This window comes from Zootermopsis nevadensis, unplaced genomic scaffold (genome assembly GCF_977971745.1).
Source record: "Zootermopsis nevadensis isolate Lab colony 2312 unplaced genomic scaffold, Znev_1.0 Znev_ptg000015l, whole genome shotgun sequence".
Lineage (NCBI taxonomy): Eukaryota > Metazoa > Arthropoda > Insecta > Blattodea > Termopsidae > Zootermopsis > Zootermopsis nevadensis.
The window spans coordinates 8,650,810-8,677,109 of NW_028259147.1; the positions used below are offsets into that span (position 1 = coordinate 8,650,810).

The 26,300-nt window shown below is 36.0% G+C and overlaps 1 protein-coding gene across 3 annotated transcripts in view; it reads left to right on the forward strand.

The window, feature by feature from the left end:
- Nucleotides 1–25,749, forward strand: part of LOC110833284 (polyamine-transporting ATPase 13A3-like) — a 28,277-nt gene extending 2,528 nt beyond the window's left edge. Inside the window, exons 3-21 of one of the 3 annotated variants that reach the window (XM_022071146.2) lie at nucleotides 348–552; nucleotides 826–898; nucleotides 2,244–2,375; nucleotides 4,122–4,252; nucleotides 5,729–5,914; nucleotides 6,450–6,638; nucleotides 7,913–8,125; nucleotides 8,574–8,660; nucleotides 10,039–10,089; nucleotides 10,195–10,351; nucleotides 12,641–12,768; nucleotides 14,903–15,020; nucleotides 16,186–16,355; nucleotides 17,214–17,438; nucleotides 19,277–19,483; nucleotides 20,456–20,679; nucleotides 21,227–21,378; nucleotides 22,836–23,020; nucleotides 25,386–25,749. In XM_022071146.2, the coding sequence (XP_021926838.1) occupies nucleotides 348–552; nucleotides 826–898; nucleotides 2,244–2,375; nucleotides 4,122–4,252; nucleotides 5,729–5,914; nucleotides 6,450–6,638; nucleotides 7,913–8,125; nucleotides 8,574–8,660; nucleotides 10,039–10,089; nucleotides 10,195–10,351; nucleotides 12,641–12,768; nucleotides 14,903–15,020; nucleotides 16,186–16,355; nucleotides 17,214–17,438; nucleotides 19,277–19,483; nucleotides 20,456–20,679; nucleotides 21,227–21,378; nucleotides 22,836–23,020; nucleotides 25,386–25,511 (2,959 nt within the window). In that variant the 3' untranslated portion in view covers nucleotides 25,512–25,749. The remainder of the gene's footprint in view (nucleotides 1–347; nucleotides 553–825; nucleotides 899–2,243; nucleotides 2,376–4,121; nucleotides 4,253–5,728; nucleotides 5,915–6,449; nucleotides 6,639–7,912; nucleotides 8,126–8,573; nucleotides 8,661–10,038; nucleotides 10,090–10,194; nucleotides 10,352–12,640; nucleotides 12,769–14,902; nucleotides 15,021–16,185; nucleotides 16,356–17,213; nucleotides 17,439–19,276; nucleotides 19,484–20,455; nucleotides 20,680–21,226; nucleotides 21,379–22,835; nucleotides 23,021–25,385) is intronic. The other 2 variants (XM_087349205.1, XM_022071147.2) reach the window with 2 other exon arrangements.
- Nucleotides 25,750–26,300: the final 551 nt, after the last annotated feature.

Here is a 26,300-nt window from a genome sequence, read left to right on the forward strand (position 1 = left end):
CCACTCAGCCTCCTCTGTAGTTTGTACTGTGTGCCTTTTCCCTGGGGGTAAAGTAGCTGGGTTGTGTTTATATTTGTACCAACTAGACTGTACATGAACTTATCATACCACTCATTAAATTAAATTAACCCAATCCATTGTAACATAACCTTACCAGTTAACAGATTTGAACTTGTTGAAAAATATGGTGCTGATATTAATAGAAAATATATTTTGTTTTAACTTTGTTAATGTAGCTACATTTGTACTCCAAAGTGTGTGAGCAAAAGAGGTATAGGTAATTGGTCACTGCATTGTAAGTATATTTTAAAAGAAAATGTCTTATATGAGTGTTCTTGGATTTTCAGGATTCAGTTACATGGAGAAAATATGATCATAATCAATGTAAAATCGTACTGGCGACTGTTTATTGAGGAGGTGTTCAATCCATTTTATATATTTCAAGTGTTTAGTGTTATCTTGTGGTCCCTTGATGAGTATTTATACTATGCATGTTGCATTGTGTTCTTGACTACTGCGTCAGTTGTCACTTCTCTTTTCCAGACTCGGAAGGTAAGATAATATTTGTATTCGCCTTCATTCTGTGTTTTTACTTTTTAGTTCCCTACCATCGGTGATACAAATGTGGTGGTTCTGTTATATTATTGGGAGGGAGTAAAACTAGCATTATTTAATGTAGGTTTCTATTGTGTGAAGTGTCAGAACTGTGAACATTAGGCAACTTTTTTTTTTATTGTTATATGTCACTGGGTTCCTCAGTGAAGAAAATTATTAAAAGTGCTTCTACATTATGAATGTTTATTTGATATTTGTGGTCTCTTTCAGCAAAGTGAAGGATTGCGAGATTTGGTTGCTGCCTCAAATTCTGCCGCAGTTACTGTCTGCCGGAAAGGTTCAGGTATGTTTTCTGTGATCTAATATTGATATGGAGAAAATTTAAATGCCATAAAGAAAACAATGAGACACTCTTATAAGCCAGTGAGGTTGTAAGTGAGAGAATAAATGTAAAATAAAGTTGTGTTTTCTAACTACAAGGCAATTTCAAAACATAAGGTAGCAGCATGTTGCATGTTGTATGTGTGGGAGATCTGGACCACTTGCCACACAGTCCCAAACTTGCATAAATTGATTTCCATCTTTCTGGACCCCTGAAGGATCACCTGGTTGGTAAGTGATTTGCAGCTGATGGTGACATGCAACACGCTGTCATTTCCTGGCTAAAGGTGCTTGACGCTGATTTCTTCTACGCTGGGGTAGGTGCCTTGGTGTTACAGTGAGGCAGATGTTTAAAGATTTGTGGTCACTTCTTGGAAGTGATGTGTACCAAAGTCTTCTTATATATCATAGATACATCCATGACTTTTGACTTTTAAACATTCCAGGGGGTGCTCAAGTTTGCGTTATAAATTATCACAGCAGACATTCTCAAACAAGTCAAAATTCTGTCAAAAACAGAGCTGGCACTAGAAACACGATGGAATGGAACTGCAGTGCATTCACTTACCTCTTCTGCTCTTGAATTCCAAGGATATCCTTAGTCAGAATACAAGTGACCACATTACATCTCAGCTCTACCACCTATAAAAAATGCACAGGCACAAAGCAGTATGAAAAATTATTAAAATTTAACAAAGAGCTTGTCTAGGTGCAGATGGGTATCTACTTGTATATTGATTAAAAGTAATTATAGGGAAATGGTTCAGAAGTTAACGTGAAGGTAGGGAAGTTCAGGGAGTGCTCAGCACCCTGTGAAATCATTCAGTGGATACCTGAGTCCCAGGGCACATATGTAGTCAGTACCATGCATGGATTTATGTAATAACTGCAGAGTCTGTTTAGTGTCAGATAAAGTGAGGGAATGATTGTGTACAGTTTTAGAAAGTTTGGGATACAAAACTTTTGTGACCTGTTTCATGATCCTGTTCCAGCATTCACATGAAAGCCACAGAAACTGCAGGATAGCTGGTGCTCCATTGTAGTATTTGTTACCATATTTTTTTACCACCCTCATAGTATGCAGGACAGAATCATATGAATTGCTAATAAATTCTTTGAAATTGTGGCAGAGTTCAAGTGTTTTTAAAATGACAGTAACAGAATTCTTTTGTTGATGAAGGTAGACCTGAATATATTCAGAAAATGTTTTTCTTTCAGAATATTATTTTGTCTTGTTCATATATGCTTCTGAAGTGGTCTTATTTTGATTTTTGGACTTTTTTTATAAACATCTGTACATGTTTCAGCATATGAGGACATTCCTGCAAGTTGTTTAGTACCTGGAGATGTCATTATGATCCCACCACAAGGTTGCTTTATGGCTTGTGATGCTGTTCTGCTCACTGGTAATTGCATTGTAAATGAGAGCATCCTTACAGGTAAGCCAGTTTGAATTATCTCCAATGTATGAATTTGTGATATCTCCCAAAAGATGTTTTTCCTATTAATACATTAATACATTTTGATGCTGGTTTATATGTAGAGATAACTTCCGTTACTGTTTATACTGATGAAAAGCCACAGGCAGTTGTATTAAACTGTAGAGAGATGCCAGGACAACATTTTTTAAGCTTTAAAGCATCGTGTCTTGCTCATTGTATGGAAAGGGTTAAAGTACATTCAGAGTTTTGTGCCAAGTCCCCATGACTAAATGGAAAAATGTAAATATTTACGATATTTATTTAAACAGTCCTTTCTGTCAATATATTTTGAAGAATATGTACTTCATTTTATAAGCCATCTAAGAATGGAGTTTCTTAAATCTATCTTGAGCAGACTAATTTCCTTTCATGAATACATAAAATCACAAACTCTAAATATGATATTGAACATTGTAATTGAGTGGTTAGCACTTGTTCTTCACATTCAGGATGTCCCAGGTTGAAGTCTTGGCCCTGAAGAATGGCTGTCCTGGTTGAGGATTTTTATGGTTAAGGCCATGGTGTTTCCTTCTAGCTTCTTTTCAGTTAATTTTTAACTACAGTGAAACCTCTATCCATCGTTCCCGGAACTATCGTTTTCCCGGATGCATCGTCAGTTTTGTTCGGTCCCGAATACATCCCATATAAAATAATGTTACATTTTCCCGCTTCTATCGTTCCTCGAACTATCGTTTTATCGCATCGATCGTTCAAAAATCTTAGTCCCGGCCTACAATTTTCCCGCAATGATCGTTTCTGAGAATTTAAAATGCTGGGTTTAGAGATAAATTAATACCGAAAGACGCATAATGTTTTTGGAATACACAGTAGCGGTAACCTGTTATGTCGCCCAACCAGCACATTCTTTTGGAATGATGGTCAGCGGTGCAGGGGTGATAGTTGGAGAGAATGGCGGCGCGCATTGTCAGAAATTTTACGATTTTAATTAGGGTGCACTCATATTTCGTTCCAGCGATGCCAGATGGCATGTGCAGTGTGAATTTCTTCACAAATGCTTTTATTACAAGTACAAAGGAAAGGCTGGCGGCACTTTTCATTCTTCTGGTTCATTTCGTTTCCAGCGGTTCAGGGTCTTCTACAGCTACGTTTCGTTGAGTTCGGCAGTAATAGTATTTCCATTCTTCCTGTTATTGTCCGCAAAGGGGGTTGGAGCGGTGAGGAAGAGGAAGACGACGAATGCGAGCCCGAAGCTTTGCCGAGTTTTGCCGAAGCACTCGCTGCATTGGCGAAAGTGAAGTCGTTCTTTTATGCGCTTAATATTAGTGAACGTGACGAAGAAAATATTTTGAACGTGGAAAGTGCTCTGTTTGGTCTAAAACGTAAAGTTTCAACAAACCAGTTGTCCATTAAAGACTTTTTTGGTAAAAAGAAGTAACTTTGAAAGAGAAACATTGTTTTTTTTAATTTTTAATGCTTTCCCGCATCTATCGTTTTCCCGCATTCATCGTTTTTATTTCCCACCCCCGCCGAAAACGATGCATCGAGGTTTCACTGTAATTACCTTAACATTCAGTACCATATAATCTTTGGAATTGAAAACATTGTTAAATTTTTGACACTCCACTTGTCACCCTTCCACCTCAATCCATACAGCTGTCCATCCCATCTGTCCACTTCCTCACCCACCTACCCACCCATTGTGAAACATTTTAATCGTAATAAAATACTTTAATTTTGCTTTAGGTGAAAGCATGCCAGTTACAAAGACTCCTCCACCTCATTCAGATGAATATTATGATCCTGTTAGTCACAAGAGGCACACACTGTTTAGTGGTACTCATATCATCCAAACCAGGATTTTTGGGGACAACAAGGTACTTCTTACATGCTATATGAATTTAAATTTCAGTACAATACTCCCAAAATGATTGAAAGATACATTTTTACAGTATCCATACCCATTCTGCATGATCTGAATGAATTTTATGATGTATGCTAAACACAGCTCATGATACAAGAAATTGAGCATTTAACATTTGAATGAGATATGTAGCTTAGTTTTGTATTTAAAGAATTTATTGAAACATTCTTTTTTTTTCATTTTGCTCTTGATGTTTCTGAAAGTACCTTCTTTTTGTTGAATCATTTACTTGTGTCTCTGTATTTACAGAGCTACATCAATATACTAATGAATTAAATTACACACACAGTAACATCATTAATAATTACTTATCAGTTTTGCATTATATTTAATGACAACTACAATTTCACTTTTCTCAAAGCTATGTTTGTTACTAAATGCCAATCTGTCCATGTATAGAAATATCCCATTTGTTAATTTCCATATGAATAAATTACATGCACTGACATGTGACAATTATGATCACATAAGATTACAGTTAATCTTACTGTATATACAGAAACAGAAATATGAACAAAATTTACAGATGCATGTTTACAGTCAGTTAATACTTTTTTTGTTATATGTATTCCTGTGCAGGGTTGAAGGTGAGAGTCAGAAGGAATTCTTTCAAATAATTCGTTACTGTTGATAGATAAACATTTAGTTTTGAGGGTGAAGTTTATATATAGTTTTTAGTCTAGCATAGTAGACTCTTATTTTAATTCTGCATAAAGGCATTAAAATTTACATAGACAGGTTTAGGTTATTTCTAGTGAGTAATGTCAGATACATAGTGTACCTTCTGTTTCTTCAATAATCCACTGCAATTTGACTGGTTCATGACTCACAGAAGGTTGAGAACCATTGTCCCACAAGGTTCTGTTCTGAGTAAATTTTTAGTCAGTTTTTGTTAGTAATATGCACAAGAATGGGTATAGGAATTAGTCTTGCACACTCATGCATACCAGGAGTGGTGACTAGCATTGTGTCCTGCATCCTAAATATGATGTCATAGGTTCTGTGGAATGTTTATAGCATGGACTTCTTTAAGTGATTCCAAATATTGAAATTGATTGGGTTGAGGGCCAGCAATTATGGAGGGGACACCACAAAGGCTGTTTCAATGCCCTGTGCCTTGTGGGAAATGATAATATGAACAATATTATCATTAGAGTCATACAAATTGTTACATATATTTAGCAGAAGATAACAGTAGTTACAGTCCATCACAGGTGGTATAGGCATTGAAGGAAAGATGAAAAAAATGTGAAAGTTGTAGCTCAGGATATCCCAGGTATAGTAATGTTGTGTGGTCTGTGCTATGCTATGCTATGCTATGCATGCTGGTTATGGAAGTTAAAGGGTTAATACTTGCTCTTATGTGCTTATTGAAACATATCATGGAGATAAACCTGTTTTTAGGTTATGTTTCTGTTTTTTTATACAGGTGATGGCTGTGGTTGTCCGAACAGGATTTTCAACAGTGAAGGGAGAATTGGTTCGGTCCATTCTGTTTCCAAAGCCTATGTCTGGATTTAAATTCTACCAAGACTCTATTCGATTTATCCTTTTTCTATTCTTAATTGCAGCACTAGGCATGGCATATTGTATTCATCTGTATGTCAAACGACATGTAAGTGTACACAGTATTTTTGGACATGAAAGAAACAATTTATTTTAAGTCCCATCAGGTAATCGTACAGTCTCTATCTTACAAGTGTCTAAGACACACACATTTTATACTTTAATTTTTTATTATACTGTATTCTAAACCGAATGGGTGTGGATGGGAAAATTTGGTCTCAATCTGAGAGAACCCAAAATCCTAAAATGCTAAACTTGAAAAGTAACTGCCGGACTGCTGGGTTTGATCCTGACTGCTGCCACTGGTGTCAAAGACATAAAACTAAAAAAGCACCAATTTAATGACAGCCATAGATCTAAAGACAGGAATGGTGTAAACACTCAAAATGCCTTGTATATTAAATATCCTTGGATAGTGGACAGTTGAGAAAATAATAGTAGTTTCATTCATAACATATCTGGCTTGTATTTGGGAGGTACCCAGTTTAAATCTTGGCCAGGGCTCTGGCTGTGCTGGCTGAGAATGTTTGATGGTAATGACAGTTGTAATTGATAACGAGTCTGTAATATTTGTCTTATTACAGGCTTCTATTGAAACCATTCTGTTGAGGACATTGGACATAATGACAATTGTGGTGCCTCCTGCGTTACCTGCGGCGATGACAGCCGGTACTGTCTATTCTCAGAGTAGACTAAAAAAATTGGGAATTTTCTGTATATCTCCTCCAAGGATCAATGTCTGTGGAAAGGTCAAACTTGTCTGCTTTGATAAGGTATGTCCATTGGTATATCGAACTCAGGAATGGTTTGCTATATTCCAAAATGCTTGCAGCATGAAAAATATCATATTCTTTAAAATATGTTTTAGTGTGGAGAAAACTGCATAATGATGAGATTAAAAATCTGTACTCCTCCCCCAGTATTGTCAGGGTGATTAAGTCGAGAAGAATGAGATGGGCTGGGCATGTAGCACACATGGATGGTACAAGAGGTGTCTGCCGGGTACTGGTTGGGAAACATGAAGGGAAGAGACCGCTGGGGAGACCTAGACGTAGATGGGAGGATAATCTCAGGCGGGATCTATGGGGGATAGGAGTTGAAGGAAACTGGATTTTGTTGGCCCAGGACAGGGTCCGGTGGAGGGCTTTGGTTAATTCGGTGATGAACCTTTGGGTTCGGTAAGCCAGCTAGTTAGTTACTTAGTGGTGAATATGTAATTAGGAGATCTGATTGGAATGAATTAATTAATTTTATGTAATACTCAGTTAAGTATTTTTATAAGTAAATCAGTGGATAGACCTCTTTTAACAATATTTCAGCTAGTCATATTCATTTTAGCTTGTACTCATTGCTACTGTTTTCTTGTGTTGTTACTTCTCATGTTTCTCTTAAGAGGTAACATATATTAAAGCACATTTAATAGTTTTCTCATTTCTCAACAATTTTTGTGGCTGTGAGCATAATTAGTTTGTGTGACATATTTATCTCTTTTAATTCTGTAAGTTTTATCTAAAATATCATGTTTTAATACTTGAATCAATCAACAGCAAAGGGCTTGACTCAAGTGCCACCACAGTTCTGTGAGTTAAAGGTTTTCATTCCTTTGTTCATTCTTTTAAATATCTCTTTTAAGACAATGTTGAGATGTAGAACTTTTATTATTTGTTTCTCAGTTAGTCTTTCCATTACCTAATTCTCCTTAAATGACATGGTTCTGTCTTTTGTAGTTTCAGCATAGCCATCTCAATTGTTTGTGTTTCAACATGTGTGTTGATATATTTCATAAAAATGTCCAATTTAAGTATTTCCTTTTGTAATTTGCTACATGTATTACAAGGAGTTGTTGTCTTCACTGTATGTCATGACTTTCAGAAGGTTTGAACTTATGTTAAGCAAAATTAATTTCCTAAATTTTATTACTAATAGCTTTGTTGTATCTGTATTTCTTTCTTTAAGATTTGTACAGTCTGTAATATGGTATGTATTGTGTCTTTGAATCTAAGATGTTAAATAAGTCTTAAAGATTTAAATGTTATTGTTTATGTAGACAGGAACCTTAACTGAGGAAGGACTGAATTTGTGGAGTATGTTGCCATCCCAGAATTCAAAATTCTGTGATGAGCCAGTACGAGATCCTGCAGTTTTGCCTGTAGAATCACCCTTCATAGCAACCATGGCTACCTGCCATTCACTTACTGTTGTAGATGGGAAACTGACTGGTGATCCACTGGACATCATGATGTTTGAAGCCACACAATGGGTAAGTTTAACAGAATGTGCAGTGTTATGCCTTAACATTGATTGATTGATTCTTAAATTTCTTAATGATGTTATACAGTATTAACTGATATGGAAATATGATTGGTATTGATAAGAGATGGTTTATAATGCATGCAGTTGATAAAACATTATTATATAAATTGAGATGCAAAGAAATAATTGAGTTAGTATAACGTTGAAGATTTCTGTTTTCTGTGATGTTGCATTGTGTAACATGGTGGATACTGGCATTTTAGATGAGCTTGTTGCCTCCATCATCAGGGTATAAGCTCTTCTGAAATGTGTGTTGATATCTATGACATTAAATGGTGCAACATACCAGAAGACATCCATTTTCATAATCATCACTGTGAGAACTTAATGTCTTACCTAGCATAATGCTATCAAGAAATACATTGTAGGTGCAGTTATGACTGCTGTGTGTGCAGGTACTGGAGAAACCTGGACAGGACACCAGTCGGTATGATACGCTGTGTTCAGCAGTGGTGAAACCTAGGCCAAGAATGCATCGTGATGTGAGTGAACACAATGAACATGGATGTTTATTTTTTACAGACTGCTTGCCACATTGGAAAATTCAAAGCTTGTTTTGTGTCAGTTTGCAGTTATGATATCCAATAATATGAATTATACAGGGTGGCGCACAGAATGTCATACCATTTAATTATCGCATTAAAACTATAATATTGTAGTATCGATGTTCCAACTGTGCGAGTGAATGCTGTAGTTCGTAGAAATTTGATAGATGACCGTAATGCATAAACTTACGGCGAGAGATAAGGAGCGGAGGCTAGAGTTTGCATTGACGGCAATGGAGGAAGAGGCCGTACTTCACAACACATGGTTTACAGACGAGGCCTACTTTCATGTGAACGGTGTTGTGAATAAACAAAACGTTCGATTCTGCGCAAGGGAACATCCTCACATACTGCACAAAGAAGAAAGTTATGCGGAAAAAGTTAATGTAGGGGCCGCAATTTCGAGTCACGGAATCATTGGTCCATTTTTCTTCGATGAAACCATTAACAAAGATCGATACAAAGACATGTTGGAAAACAGTTTTATCCCCCATCTCTTGGCAATAGGTCTCCCTATGCAAACACAGTGGTTCATGCAGGATGGAGCCCATCCACACACTGTGAACGTGGTTCTTGATTTCCTGCACGAGACGTTTAATCTTTGTGTGATGTTGCATCGGTTTCCTGAACGTCATGAGGGCGGCAAAATGTGGCCGCCTCATAGCCCAGACATTAATCCGTGTGATTTCTTCTTGTGGGGTTTCTTCAAAGAGAAAGTGTACCAAAGGAGGCCATAAAATGTAGTGCAGCTCAGAGCCCACATAGTGCAGTTGTGCCGTGAGCTATCTGAAGACTTGTGTCAAAAAGTGGTGACGAACACAAGGGTTCATTTGCAAGAGGTCGTGAGGCAAAACGGCGGTCATATTGAACACGTTATTCATTAGGAACATTTTTCCAGGCTATAGTGATTAATTCTATACCAGTTTTGTACTACTTTTATAAAAATAAAAATGTGTTATGTGTAAATCAAATGGTATGACATTTCGTGCGCCACCCTGTAGTTACATTGTAGATGGCAATCTTCTGGGTTGTTGCACTGTGCAGTGTTCTGATTGTATGACTGTGTTGTGGGGGAACATTCTGCCTCCATCTTAAAGGCTGACATAAAGAATGTTGAACTGTGAAGATGGAAGCATTGTGTTCCTCTGAAACACTGGCATACAGCCAAGATACTACATGGTACAATTCAGAGTACCTCTACTTATATTGCATCACCTTGAAATTCTCAAATCATGGACTAACTGCATATTTCAATATGTTAAGATTACTGTTTTTTTTTAGTAGGATGTGAATTTTTCAATATTTTTTCTTGCAGATAGGAGCAATGAAACTATGTCAAAATATGTTTGATGTGGATGACACTGAGGTATATTTAGTTGTTCTGATTTTTTTATTTATTTGAAAATGTGGTTTATCAACAATTTGTAATTTACTTCTTGACAGATGATGTGTTAATAACTTTATTTTGTAGCACCTGCCATATGAAATCTGTCTAGTTCATCAGTTTCCATTCAGCTCGGCTAAACAGTGCATGTCTGTGATTGCTCGCAAATTTGGGTCACCTCATATGACCCTATATACCAAAGGAGCTCCAGAAAAAATCAAGACTCTGTCTAAAAAAGAAACAGGTGTGTTGAATTACATTACATTTTTTATATATTGGAATAAGGTAACTTGGTTGTTTAATTTGACCGTCTTTTGTACATATTGTACACCTTTATTGTATGAGAATAGGGAATTTAAACTGCCACAATACAAAGTTGGTGCCAGACTTTAACTACTGGGTTAACAGTTTAGCAGTATGTTTGTCTGATGCAGAGTAAGTTGGCTGGACTGTGCATTTACAATGACGTGTTCGATAAAGATTAGTATAACGTTTTGTCTGTTGGTGTTTTATGTATATTAAAACAAAAGCTTCTATTCTTCTTTAATTTGCACATTAATTAATGTTTATATTATTTTTTGTAGATGTTTGTTTGGTTTATTTTATTACTGAAAGTTTATTTTTGCATTGGTTTTACAATCTTGAATAGTATCAGAATCGTGGATAGCTGAACTCCAAGATTGCACATAAACATAGGTACATGAAGACATTCTCTGTCTATTAAAATCTGGCTGCCAGCCCCATGATGAGAATTTAAATCTCCTATTTCCATATGATAAAGGAAAATGTGAGGGAAGAAATTGAGATAGTGATAAAGTGTGGATGGATGATGTGATGATAAATCTTGTTTAACCCTTTCCATGTTTTATTTAAAAACAAAGTCTATTTCACTTATGTTTCTTTGAAATTCAGGAAACTATAGACAGCTTGAATTGCCAAAGGATGGCAGAAGAGTTATTTATTGTAACTACCATAATTCCAAATGCATTTGAATTTCAGTTGAAAATGACACCCTGTTCACAGCAAGGAAAGGGATAAAGAAGCCTGTTGGCCTTCACATGATAAATATAAGCTGAAACTTTTATCAGTGAACTTTACTTTATTTGCATGTGTGTTTCTGGTTATGTATGTGATGGTGGGCGGTGCTTATAGTGGAATTGATATCCTGCTTTTTGGAAGGGTCCAAAATCATCTCACTGTCTTTCACTGGGCTCAGACTTCTCCAGTAGTTTTTTAAGCTAAGTATATTTTCTCAGGCTCTCACTCTTAGAAAACAGACCAATATGGTATTTACTGTCCTATAACACTCATTAAAGTTGAGTTGAAAGGTATGCACAATTTTGGAGAAAAGATGTTGATTGTATTCTTCTGGGTTGTGACACCATATAGTTTTGTAGGTGGTTATTTATGTTTCAAGATCTGTTATGGAGATGGAAGTGATAGATTCCTCCAAAATATTGTTAACTACAACATGGTGTCGCAACACACAATTGGCATATTCACTGCCATAAGAACCACAAATCTCAGATCTGAGAACATGCATTTTTCACATGCTGTCTTCATGATTTTTCATCCTTTGTGTACCCTGATGTTCATTTATTGAAGTAAAACTGCCCCACTACATGCTATGTAGGTGCTTGGGTGGAGAGCAGGTATAGCTCCTACTCATTCTTAATCTCAGCACTAGATAGAGGTGAGTGGTCAGTGTCATGCCCTGGCTGCACTTGTCCCCTAGGAAAGAACCCCAGTGCCTGTTGGATAGGAGGCTGGGTTGGCCCCAGAGCCAGTCTGGATGCAGAGGTTAGAGGAAAAATCCTCTGCCCCTGTCAGGTATTGAATTCTGGTTGTCCAGCCCATATTTAGTCACTGTACTGACTGAATTACCCCAGCAAATGATGTTTATTTATTATACATACAAATCTATTGTTAACCCTTTCAATCATATTGTTATTTCAAATGTAAATTTCATTTAAGCAATTGCTGCTCACAAAGAAGTTGAAAATTTTAGGTCGGTGATGTGTTCTCCACTGACTATGGCAGGTCATAATCAACAGAGCATGGGATACACCTACTACAGTCAAAACTTGTGGAAAATTAAGTGGCTTTCATACTTCCCAGTGTCAGTGAAAATATTAACAGCATTAGCCATCGGTACAGACAATAAGTATGCTGCACAGAGGCATAAATTTCATTTCTCCTATAATGAATGTTGTTAAATTTACATCACTTTGAAAAATGCATCAAGTGCTGGTTATAGACCACAATGTGTTTTATATTTTATGTTTTGTATGTAGTGGAATGCAAAGAAAGGAGATTTTTCAATAACATATTTGTATCTGGAATAAATGCACATCAAGAAGATTTTATGTGAACAGAAGTAAAATTGTAAGAATGATTTTAGTACTTTTGTATACTTTTAATTGTAAGTGCATGTTTCATCTGATGCTTTTCTGTTGTGAAATGTATGCTAAAGTGTTATGGAAACATATGGAGCATGTGCATTTTATTAATGTTGGAATGTTTACTCTTACAGTACCAGGAAACTTTGATTCTCTTCTAATGGAATACACTCTGACCGGTTATCGAGTCATTGCCCTTGCATACAAGAACTTGTCTCCTAAGTTCAACTGGAAACAGGCACAAAGAACCGACAGAGATCAGGTAGCTTAATGGCAAAGGTTAACTGATTGGATTAATTGGGTAGAATGCTGCATTGAGCTATGCAGTGGTTTGTACCCTTTTCTGATTCACAGACCAATAAAACAGCAGTGAGTTTCCAAAGGCCGCTTCCCTATCTGGCTCACATCATATAGTACAAATACAGTTATCTCTAAATCTAAAACTACTAGCATGTCTAAACATTTACATTATAAAATTAATACATTTATGTTGTGTCAAAATCAAAGAGACATTATTATCATTCACATTGAACAGCTGCTATTAATCACTTGCTTTACTAATTCTTTTCCTGAATTGGAAGCCAAAAGAAGGCGTATTACTTTAGTTCAGTTTTATGAGTTTTTAACATAAATAATGTAATGGGGGTGAGCCGGTTTTAGAAAACACTTTCTAGCACAAAAAAATCTACATGTAACAGCTACATTATTGTCATGAGTTATCTCAGGCTCTGCTTAAGATGGTTTATGCTGTGTGTTAGATGTGAAGGTTTCACTTCCACCCATTTGTCAAGCTTGTATTTCAATTGTCTGAATCTGTAATTTCTACTGCTGACACAGAAGTATCACTGCTGCTTTTATCAACAGAAATATCTTCCACTTCATCTTCTTAACTTTCACTGTGTTCCATAACCGCAAAACAACAATAACTTGAAAACAATAACAAGCTAATACTGCTTAGTGCATATGACATCTGTGATTACAACTACTTTCAAAAACCTGCCAAATTTAGGTATAATATATTAACACCATGATGTATAAAGACAGTATCCACCAGGGGCAGTGTCTGTCAGTGAATTACTGAACATAGATTCCATCTAGCAAGTAGGTGACTAACATGTTTGATTACAAAGATCAGCTTTTCCTTAATCTTACACAGTTACTTACCTAAGCTAACACTTATCAGAACTGCTTGTTGTGCTTTGGGTGCTGTGCATGTTATGTTTGGTGTCATTTTGTTGTGTAATGTCGTACCATCTGTTACAATATATTGAACCTTTAAGGTTGGAACAGGAAGATTAAATCTTGCTGTTGTGCAGGTTTTCTCAGTAGTAACATATCTGACTTGTAATTGGGAGGTACCCAGTTCAGACCTTGGATGGGATTGGTTTTCATGACTGAAGTTTTCCTCATCCTTTCCAGCCAAATTAAAATATAGTACAGTAAAGTATAACCCTTATGCTTATCTATAATCATTCTACTGTGTAACATACATTCCTATGTACCTTACATATCTGATGCAGCATCATAAAATAAACCAATTTCCAATCAACATTTTTCAAGTCCTGAAGACAAAGTAACACTCTAAAGGTCCGTGACAATGGTACATAAGAATATGTATGTTTTTGGAAGATTCATTACTACCACAAAGATCTTCACTGATGGTGGCTCCAGGTGGGCTATCATCCAGACCCTTCCACACACACTGCTGCACCCTCCATTTAGTAGACTCCATTTTCAGGTGTTCTAGCAGCTTGCATACAAGCTTGGGTACTAGGTTTGTTTCCACTAATGTAAAAACAGACAGAAATAAATCTGTCACTACAATGACAGCCAACTACCAGAAGATGGGAGCAGAGCCAACTCTTGAAATGTAATTTGTACAAAATATACATCAAGACAGTAGACAGTAGACAGTATCCAGCATGAAGATGGCTGTTTTCTTGGTTGTTGCACTGTGTAGGGTTCATACTTTCCTTCAGCTGTTTTACTACTTGAGAGAATCTCTGGTGCACATCGGAAATGCTAGTTTGAGTGTAGTGGTGAAAAGAAAATTGTGACCTTGCTGGCATTTGCACATTGCTGTGCGAACTGAATGACTGAGCTGTGTTGGCTCCATTGTACATAAGTATAAATATGAGGACAGAGTCTGCTATCAGTTTCTTCACCAAGGAGAAGTCTGTTGTGGTGTTAAAAATGCCTGAAAATCACCATAATGTTATCCTGTCAATGAAAGAAGGTGTGAATACAAAATGTGTAGTCATCCAAACATTATCATTGTATTCATAAATCTGACAGCCAAGATGAGCATGGAGTGTAAATCAGACACACATACACACACTGTTTGGTTTCATTTTTTATTGTGTATATAGATGTGACTGATCCTGACAATATTACAGCTGGAAAATGGCTTGGAGTTCCTTGGCCTTCTGATAATGCAGAACGCTTTGAAGCCAGAAACCTCACCCATAATTGCACAACTACAGGTGGCTCAGATTCGATGTGTGATGGTAACAGGTTAGAGCCTTCCTTCTATTTTATATTTGTATCCAAATACCATAAAGGAGAAATGGACTCCATGGAGAAAAATCATTCTTCAGTGCATTTTCAAGGGATTTATTAGGTATCTTTTTATTTTGGTTCTGTCTTGTAGTCTCATGATGAGGCATGAACATGTACTTAGGTTTCTCTGTATCTGCTTTTAGACCAAACTTCTTACTAGCATCCAAAGGTGTAGTAGCTCTTGTGTTTTTCTTTATTGTATTTATGTCTGACCAATAAATTAACATCATCAGTCATGAAGAATGACCTGGAAATTATTTTTGTAATTTGCAAAGTAAGTGGTCTAAAAGTAAATAAAGATAAAACTAAATATATGAGCATATGAAGGCCAAATCAGTAACTTGGTATGCAATAAGTGGCTTGAAAATACTTAAAATTTAAGTACCTGGGAACAGTAGTAACAAACATAAATTATACTTATGATAAAAATAAGGCAATATTTCTTGAGTTATTCAGTTCAGAAACTTCTGTTATTCCATGTACTTTCAGAAATACTGTGTGCATTTTTATATGGTCTCTTCCCATAGGAGAAGAAAATAAATTGCAAGCAGGATTTTAATTCTTCAAAGTATGAAGATGATTGTCTTCTGGGTTGTAGTGCCATGAAGTTTGGCATAAGTTTATCACTGTTTCAGAGGTGCTTGCTGCCTCCATCATCAGGGTGATTGCCCTGACCTAACCTTGGACCTTTAGGTTCAGGTCTGACATCAGGGGGCCCAAAAGATAGTGTTTCTTTCCTCTTACCCTTTATTGCCTGAAGATGTAAGCAGAATCAAGCTTCCAAAATGCTTCTTTGTTTTTTAGATGATGAAAAAAGTCCAAGAGAACAATTTTACAGATAAACAGATTTGATAAATCTCTTTGATTGTGGTCTGTTGGAAGACTGAGAAAGTGATGAGAGAATAATATTCAGATAGTCATTAGAAAAATAGGTTTTCCTAGTGAGAAGTGGCTGGAACTGGCTCACAATTGTGTCTGTTGCTGGTCTGTTTTATTATTGGTACTGGACCTTTGGATTCTACTTCCACAGAGGTAGTTGGTTTAATTAACAGGCAAAAATATAGTATTTTTTTGTGATTTGTTATGTTTGTTATAGTATAGACACTGTCTTTCATTGTAGGTGACAATATTCTTACTGCAGTGAGTGTCGCCCGTGACTGTGGCATGGTACCTCCTTCTGAACAAGTGATCCAAGTAACAGTTGAAGGTGATTTACAACTTGGAAGAATTCACTGGGAAGTGGTTGGTGTTCCACAGTCTTTGCATCATGGAAGTTTGAGATCTCATTCTGTGAGTTCAAATTTTTCAAGTAAACAGTGTTTACTTTTCTGGTAGTTCACACCATTATACAGTTATGGTACCTTTTTAAAAATAAAAATCCATTATTCAAAATAAATTGATAGCATTCTTGGAAAAGATCACATATCAGTCATTTGAATGAAATATATTATATGCAGAATGCAGCTTCCTCTTGGATGTGACCTCAAAATTCCATAATCCTTTTTTCTAGAAGAAAAGAACTGCAAGTATATAACATTATGTGCTCCATGTCGATGTGTTTAGGATGCAGGAGAAAAAATCATGAAGCCTGCAACATCCTAGAATATTATGTTTGAAACTGCAAATTCAGTCTTAAAAATGCATATTTTCTTTGCATAATTTCCACTAGTTCAGCTTCTGACTGTAATTAGTTTGTTCGTATTATCTCAGAGTTTCTCCAGTTTGAGTGTATGTGCATATGTGTATTATATGCTGTGTACCAATTTTGTATATGGTGAATTATTTTTGAGAAACTTGATGAATTCTTTGTAAAGTAGTTGTTAAAGCAAAATTAAATTCAGCTGATACTTTTAATATATAGACCTCCAAAATACTTAATACAATTAAAATGTCTTGAGTACTTGGACAGGCAGTGACCTCTCTGTTATTTGTTAATTTCATGCACTTTGCCCAGAGAGTAGCTATATTCAAAATAAGGTAGTGGGAGGGCTAAAAAGAATCATTATGAGAGTCACTTTACCACATTTTCACATATTTTCATTTCGTTAAACACATTTTCATATTAATGCAGAATTATGTTATATTGGCATTTCACTGTTTTCGCAGTCTTGTTTCTTTTGAGAATTATTTAGTCCGTTATATTTCCAGGATTGTGTTTTGCCACTAATTCCAAGTACCAACAGTCATATCGCTGTTGATGGAGCGACATGGACGGCCTTAAAGAATTACCACCCTGAACTGTTACCTCAGATTGTTATCAGAAGTACTATTTTTGCTCGCATGGCTCCAGATCAAAAGGCACAGGTAGTCGAGGTGCTGAAAAGTCTGGATTATGTAGTTGCTATGTGTGGAGATGGAGCTAATGACTGTGGGGTAAGTACAGAAAATACATTGTTATAAGTCATTCGCTGTTAACCCGAAGGTTCCATTATATAAGGCAGTGTGATGAGATAGCAGGTTGTTATGCATTCTTTGCATTAAGTGAGAATGGAAGAGGGCTGGTCATGTCTGTCTGTCCATCTTTCCGTCTGCCCACCCATTTCACCTTGAGAACCACTGGACCAATTTAAATGAAATTTGATGTGGAGATTCTGTTATTCTGCATGATCTCAAACTCATGCATTTAATATTCTATGAGCAGTGATAAAATTATGGATAAGGAAAGTTATGAGGCAGACATTAAGGTGCTGAGATCTGGTGGCCAAAGTGAGAACAATCAAACAGAGTGGATTTAGTACCTTTAACCTTTATCTTACTAGTGTTCCCAGTCCGGGACGTAAGTTGTGTTCTCGGCCCTACGAACGTTCCCGGAGCGGTACCCAAAACTTGCAACATTGCGAGTAGACTTGGCTACGTCTTTTGGCCTCTTTTAGGGGCTGCAAATATTGAATCACTTTCACTAGGGTTCTGACAAGTTCAATCTGAGCTGTCGACCCGGGAATTATAACCATAAACAGCTATAAACATTGTTATTGTCAAGTGGGTTTCGGCTTCGTTTTCAGACCCCCTATTCAAAGCTACTCACATTCCTCGGCATGATCTGTTAAAAGAATATGTATCCACTGAAATAAGGGAAACAATTATTTCTGTGTGGTCATTAGTTTACAACCATGGCTTCTACCATGTCGAATGAGCTTCCAAAGAAGAAAGTAAAGTTACTAAGGCCCATTTAGGCAATTAAAATATTAACTGCATTTCTAAAAAACTCTATGTATTCTCTGTTCTATTCAAATAAATATGACTTTTATTTCGTCAATTTATCATGTTTACTTTAGATAATATTAAAGTTTTCCATAGAGCGTGCACAAAAGTTTAAAAACCTGCAAAGAAAAATACTCTGTAGGGCTGCTACCACTTTGCCATTTAAATCCTCGTCGTTTAAAGGTTAAATGCATGTTGCAAAGAGTGCATGAGGCTATTATGTGTATTCTGGTATGGAATACACTTTCTGAGTTTGTTTCAACACAGATAGGGTTAAGAGAATACTGACCTAGAATTTCAAAAGCAGACTATTTCCTTCCCAATCCTCACTATTTTACCTCCTTCCCCTCAATTTCTATTTGTTTATCCCTCATAACTTTCTCGGTATCTTATATATTAGTTTATTTTAGAATGCTTTATTATCTGCATATGTTATATAGTATCAAATATAGTGGTCAAGGTCTAGTTCCTATTAGTCTTCAAGCATTTTCTTGGTGGGACGGAGGTAAAATGGGAAAATGTGGAATTTAAGTTATGCTCTGAAGGCACAGTTTAGTTTTTAGAACACATTGCTTTTAAAATGTATAACCATACATCACAACCAAGTGGTTAGCACTCTGCTTCATATTTAGGAGATTCCAGCTTGAGAGCAGAGCTGTCCTGACTTAATTTTTGTTTTCTTCAGTTCTTTGAGACAAGTGCCAGGATAGTACCTTAAATTAGGCTAAGACCATTTCCTTCCATATTCGTTCTATTTGAATTCTTAATCATCCTATCATTCGATGCTATATAGCTTGTGCTACTGAAATTGCAGTTAAATAAACCATTAGTAAGAAAATTACTATATTTTTATGGCTGTTTGTAGCTATAGTTCACTATATATGAATTGTATGGTAAATGAAGGGATAAGTAATGAGAGAAAAGCCTGAACTTGTAATGTGAAATGCTGTACCACTGTGGTTTATTTCTTGACATGAGGCAACATATACCTGTGTTTTTACTCTGCAAAGGCTCTGAAAGCTGCTCACATTGGAATCTCATTGTCTGAAGCTGAAGCTTCAGTTGCAGCACCATTCACCTCCAGAGTTGCCAACATAACTTGTGTTCTGAAGCTCATACAAGAAGGAAGATGTGCTCTTGTGACAAGTTTTGGAGTCTTCAAGTACATGGCTCTGTACAGCCTAATACAGTTCGTTACAGTGCTTCTTTTATACAAAGTAAGTCATTAGAAGATCTTGTAGTCACATTGTACTAACCCTGGTCAGGAAGTTCATCATTGTAGGCTGTCACTTCTGTGATTCCGAATCAGGTATTACATGATTTATACATTCCACCTTGTGCCGTTACAACATTCAAGTCAAGCATGTGATGTACTGGAGATGTATGTAACTCAGATGGAAAAGCAACTGCATTAAAATCAAAGTTGCATGAAAAATTTATGACACTTCCAAATCCTAATGTATGGGAGAAGAACAAATATTCTCAGACAGTCTGAAGGTGTAAATAGTATTTATACAAATAAATGAAAGAAATTAGATAAAATTGTCATTACCAAATCAGGAAAAAAGTTGCAAACCAAACATAGTTCATTTAACACTGTAATATTAAGTTATAGGCTGTCACTGAATGAAGATTTTATTCCTTCTGTTGCTCTTCTCATACTCTGGAAACCTGATTCGTGTTTCTTTTAATCTGCTTTCATCATCCTTATTCCAATAGTATTGGCTTTAAATGTTTTCTTTATGTGTTATAGTTTTAAAATTGATAGGGTGATCAATTTGAGGAGGGTGAGGACAGGTCCTATAGGAGAGACTGTAAATGCATATAGCATTTCTGTTCTTGGCTTATTCCTTGAAGTTCTGCTTAATATTCAACATATTAAATCTCCCTGTTATGTAATTTACACTCAGTTTTCCTTTTTAAGAGGTAAAACTTAAAAATACTTAAATTCCCGTTATTTGTTTGGTTCTTTAAAATTATTTCTTGGTTTTACTGATTTTATCCTTATAAAACTGTTGTTTCAGTTTTGTATTTTCAGTTTACTGTGATGGTTATGATTGTGTGCTGTTGTATTTAAATAGTTCAGTAATGTTTGCTATGTGTACTTTTCTTCTCTTAATTTAATTCTGAAATTGTATAATTTCAGAATTCATCATATTGTTTGCTACATGTACTTGTATCCTTTCCAGTGTGCAAGCATCCTTGGAAACATGCAGTTCCTGTATATAGACCTAGGAATAACAACGAGTATAGCCATACTGATGGGGCACACTGGTCCTGCAACAAGACTGGTTTCAGAGCGACCAATTGGAAGCTTAGTATCTGCTAGCAACATTATACCCCTGATCTTGCAAGTTTTATTAATGGTGGCAGTTCAGATAGCAACATTGTGTTTTGTGATGAAGCAACCATGGTAAGGAACTACATACATGTGTGTGTGCATGTTATGAAATGTTGGTGCAGTAGCTTTATGAAATATGCACTTTCACGAATTTCTTATTTTCCCCCATTTAGTTTCCTATATTGGAATTTCCATTTAATATTTTCCCTCATTAAATGTACAGTTTCTGTCATCCTAACTTTAAAGCCTGTTGATCTGTGCATTCTCTTGGCTTTGTTTTCTAATACACTGTTTCACACAGAAACCTTACCAGACATTGCAGTTGAGTGGTTAACACTTGTGCTTCATACTCAGGAATTACAGAGACACACGCATGCACACACACACAAAAATTGTTTTTTAACATCAGATTGTATTATAGAAGTTGGGTACATGTAGAGCTGATGGAATTTAATTAAATACATATTAAAATAATAAGTATCATTTTTATTGTGTAAACTTGAATATCATAATGTGATTTTTTATGGGTATGAGAATTAGTAAATAAACATACTCAGCATTATTAAGTAAATACTTTTAAGTGTGAAAGAAAATGAATGTGCATTTGGGGTCTCTTCAGGTTTGATCCAATCAAGCAAGAAGAAGCAAAAGAAGGGATAGTTGTGTGCTGGGAGAATACATCACTCTTCTGTATAAGTTCGTTCCAGTACCTGATTCTCGCTGCTGTCTACTCCAGAGGAAAAGCACATCGCAAACCTTTTTATACAAACCGTAAGTGTTGATTATTTATGACAGTGGTTGATTTATTACAAGATAACTGTGTTGGATCCATTACCTGAAGTATGATTGCTATACAGGTAGCCCTCGATTTGCACCGATTCAGAATAACGCCAATTTTGAAACCAGAAAGTCAAAAAGTGGAAAAAATATATTTTACTATTACTTATAACATTTTAAAATGTTTCTTGTATTGCTTCTTATACTAAATTATAATTCTTGCATCGTTGATTTTGAATAAAAATTATAAATACAGTCATCCCTGCAATTACGAATGTTTTTTTAATTCGAATTTGCTCCAATGAGATCAATGAATCGGTAAAAGCTGTTTGTGAAATGCAAACTTTTGGATATGCGAGTTTGCCCTTATGCAATTTCATTCCTTCTGCTTTAAACTTTCAAAAGACTAATATCTGCGGAATAAATCACGACAGTCCACACTACATGCCTTCTTTAAAAAACATGATGATCCTCAACCAGGGACTTCGTCAGAGAACTAACGCCGCTTGATCACGCCATCGCTGATTGTAAATGTATAAAATATATTTTTTAAATTCCCTTTATTTTATTTACATTATTTCAAAGCTTTAAATGTAATGTCATTATATTACTCGTCAATGTTTGGGTGCTGGGAACGCATGTCATTGACTTCCCATTGATTTACATTATAAAATCGTTCCAATTTACACTGATTCCAATTATGCCGGTTCATCCAGGAACACATCCCTGGTGTAAATCGAGGGCTACCTGTATATGATATTTTCAGAATTTACATAGCCACACACACATTTTAAGTGTATGTGTTTCAGAGGATTTCAGAGTTCAGTCAATTTGGTACCAAACGAAGAATTAATAGAAAGCAAACATTCAGTATAATTATAATTAGTTATACAAGGAAATTTATATTACAGAAAGTTTAAAATCCTGCAGTGATTGCTTTCTTCCAGAGTACTGCATTGCACTGCAGTTGTGGAATATCTTCAAATCTTTGTTGTTTATATTTTTACTGGAATTCATGAATGCACTATAAGTATTGCCTGCTTTTGTTTGATAGATTTAAAATTACATCATGCTGAATGTGTGTTGTGATAGTTTTTGTCACAAAGTACCTGAAGTTGAGTTACAAGACTTATCAAATTTAACCTTGATTTATAGACATAGAAAAGCATTGAGGTAAAAATAAAATCCATTCTCATATAACTTGATCTTTAATCCGATTGCTACTGTAGTGAGAATAGACTGAAGTGCAGTGCCAAGCAGTTTAGACGGGCAAAGCCTCTGAGATAGCAGTGGCACACGTGTATCTTCAGCACCTGGGTCAGGAACCACCTGACTTGCATCTGCATCAGGCAGCAGTGAATGTGTTAAAATTAATAGCAGTTGTGCCACATCACCTGTCTTTCTAGTTGTTGTTACATGATTTATTTGTGTTCTCTTCTTTTCATAATCAGTTCTGTTCCTGTTCACTCTGGTCCTGTTCACTACATTCACCACTCTGCTTCTGATTTATCCTGTGGGACCAGTAGCAGAATTCTTTGAACTGATGCCCATGTCAAAGAACAATCACCATGTCATCTTCAGACTGTGGCTTCTTGCATTCCCAAGTGTTCATCTTTTAGCTTCTGTATTCATAGAGGTGAGAAAATACTGTTTTTGTTAAGAGCACAGGTACATGGTCTTCACCTAATATTTCCTGGGTGATTAAATTGTGAAATCGAGAAGGGTATACAAAATGGTATTTGGAAAGCCCAAAAGGAAACCTAGGAAACCTAGATGTAGGTGGAAGAATACTATTTAAATGGATCTTATAGAAATAGGCTGTGAGTTTATGGACTGGATTTGACTGCTTCTGATTGGATTTAGTGGTGGGCTTTCATAAACATGATAATGAATCTCTATGATCCATAAAGTGAAAAAGGATTTATTGATTAGCTGATCGACAGTAAACTTTTCAAGAATGGTCCTGTATGATGGAGTTAGTTGTAAAGAAGAACATAGATGTTGAAAAGTCAGTTTTCCTTATAGGATGCATGCTTAACTGTGATCGTGTACAGTATCTCAAGTAAAATTCATACAGTAGGGCCCCGCTTTTCGGCGCTCCGCTTTATGGCGATCCGCTAATACGGCGCTCAACAGCTGAGTCAGAGAAGTGCGTCCGGCGCCATTTTCTCGTCGCTGATTCAGTCTGTTTACAGCTTTTGTGCGCTCCGCGTCTCTCTGTATTTCTGGCAATTTTTCAGTTATTACAAACTGTATATTTATATAATATTTTTGTGTTACTACAGTGTAATTACAAAGACGTCTAAGGGTAGTAGCGATAAAAAGAGGAGTCGTAAGCCTCTTACTTTAAATGCCAAGTTAGAGATGATTAAACTTCGTGAACAAGGCATGTCTATGGCTTCCGAACCATCACCAAAACGAATAGGATTCGTTGAAGAGTCACATGATGAAGATGCGCCATCTCCTTCATCCTTCCTACTATAAGCATATCAATTTTCAAATTTATATTCACCAATCACTATAAGCTGAGGACAATGTGTGTATTACTGATATTCATTTAACTTTCATATCATTTTCTTAGGCCTAGCGCTATTGTGCACTTACTATATGATAGTGTAACATCTTATTAGGCTTTGATATGCATTTGCAAGTGAAATAAGGCAAAGATCCGCTTTTCGGCGATTTTCGCTTTACGGCGGGGGTCTGGTCCCTAACCCGCCGTATAAGCGGTGCCCTACTGTACATTGTATGAGATTAAATATTCTCCCAGCAATAAAGATGACAGTGTTGCTCTTTTGGGTTATGATGCCGTGTAGACTTGGGGGGTATGAGCTTTTTGGAGAAACACGCTGCTTCCACCTTTGGGGCTAGTTCTGCAAATTGTGAAGCTCTCATCTTGCTATTTCCTTGTGTTATTTCCTTTCTTTGATGTCTGAATATTCTCAGAATCCTGTTTTGTAACACCTGCACATGTGTTGATCTGTGAGAGATGAAGTTTCACAATACAGAACAACAGGTAAATTTATATTTTTCAGTACCACTAACACATTAGAAGAAATATTCAGGATAAATCAATGGGAAAAAATTTGCCATCTTGGCACACAATCATAGTATTATGTTATTCTTTTCTTCATGGCATAATAGTTTAGTTCATGTCATTTTCCCTTTATTATTAAATGCTGTTAGGCTGTGGCTATCATTCCTGTTACATGTTTGAGAGTCCCTGTATTTTATTCCAGGCACTGAGATTTTCACTGTTTTCTTATATTTAAAAATCTTATTCTTGAGTTGTGATTCTATCTCTGCTGTGGATTTGTTATTGTTTTGCATTTTCAGTCATGTGGTTTCATGTGTCCATGTGCTCGTCTGTGTGTCTTGCCCTCCAATAATTATTGAACCGCCTCACATATTTTTATGAAACTTGAACATCTTGCCATTATAATTTTTTGATTTCATAGTATAAATAATATTCATGTGGCCACCACAAGAACTTTTGAGGTGGAATAAATGTGAGTGCCAGTACTAGCATGCTGACATTGCATTTTGAAATATTATGTTGTAACAGATATTTAAAAAAGTATGAGATAATTCTTTTATAATGTAAAATAAAATGACAGCAACACTAATTCTATGTTTAGTTCTGTTTGATGGAGATAGTGAATGAACAATTGGAACTGGGAATGTGAAACATTGTATGGATACAAGTTATGAATGTGCATACAAATTAATAAATGTAATAAAAATTCTTGATAGTGTGAACTTTGATGTCATAATACTGGGCAGATATAATAAAATCTGTACTGTGGATCTGTACACAAAATTGGATCACCAAATTATGTAATTATTCATTTATATTTTTTGCAAGCCTCATGTGTGTTGAAGCTTATAAAGTGAAGTAGGTGTCATGAATTCCTTCAAGAACAAATTATTTACTAAAAATTACAATTATGTATATATAATTGAAGTTTCATTCACAACAAGAATTTGTTTGCTGTTTGTAGGCATGTGTTGCAGATACAAAGTGGTTGAAACGATTTCTGCATTGCCTGTCAAGAAAGAGTGGCCCAAAGAACAAATACAAGAGGATTGACAGGGATTTGTCAGCAATTCCTGGGTCACTAAAGTGAGATAACGAAGACTGTGGAATCTTAGGACTTCTACTTTAACAAATGATTTCCAGTGTATACACTTCTGCAGACATAAATTTCCCACGTTCCTGTTGATTGGTTCATAGGCTTTGGAATAATTTTACAGATCATCTGTCATAAAAATGTTGTCCATGATGTGCCTTTTATTCAGCATTCAAGAAATGTAGTTGGAGGAATGTCTATATGAAATATATAATGAAGAGAAATGTTACAACAACTGACACTGCAAAAATGTTGGAAAATGCTCAAAAGCCCGGAAAAATTAAAATTTCTGAAAAATATCAACTTTTCAAAAGTTTTATACAATTTCCAAAATTCTTCATTTTTTCGCTTTGTGGTGCATTCAGCAGCATTTGAAAGTTTTTAAAACGGTTAAAAATTTTGAACATTTTTCTCAAATTTTAAAAATCATTCAAGCAGAATCCTGGTCCGGCTGAGACTGTGTCCGGCAGAGACCAGTCTCTTCCGGCCCTCGTTTCTGCCGGGCATGGTATCTACCGGACGCCGTTTCTGCCGGACCCCGTGTCGGCTGGTCCGGATGTCTGGTGGTACGACTCAAAATTCGAAAATCTTTAAAATTTTGAAAATTTTACCAATTTTCCAAACATTTTTTTAATATTTCGAAATTTTAGTTTTGTGTGCTTTTTGGACATTTTCGTACATTTTTGATTTTTTGAAAAAAATTTGAATACATTCTAAATCCTCCCCACAGTATCACTGCAAGATCCGGTGTTTGCATGGCCTGGTCTATTTTGCACCGTCTCTGAC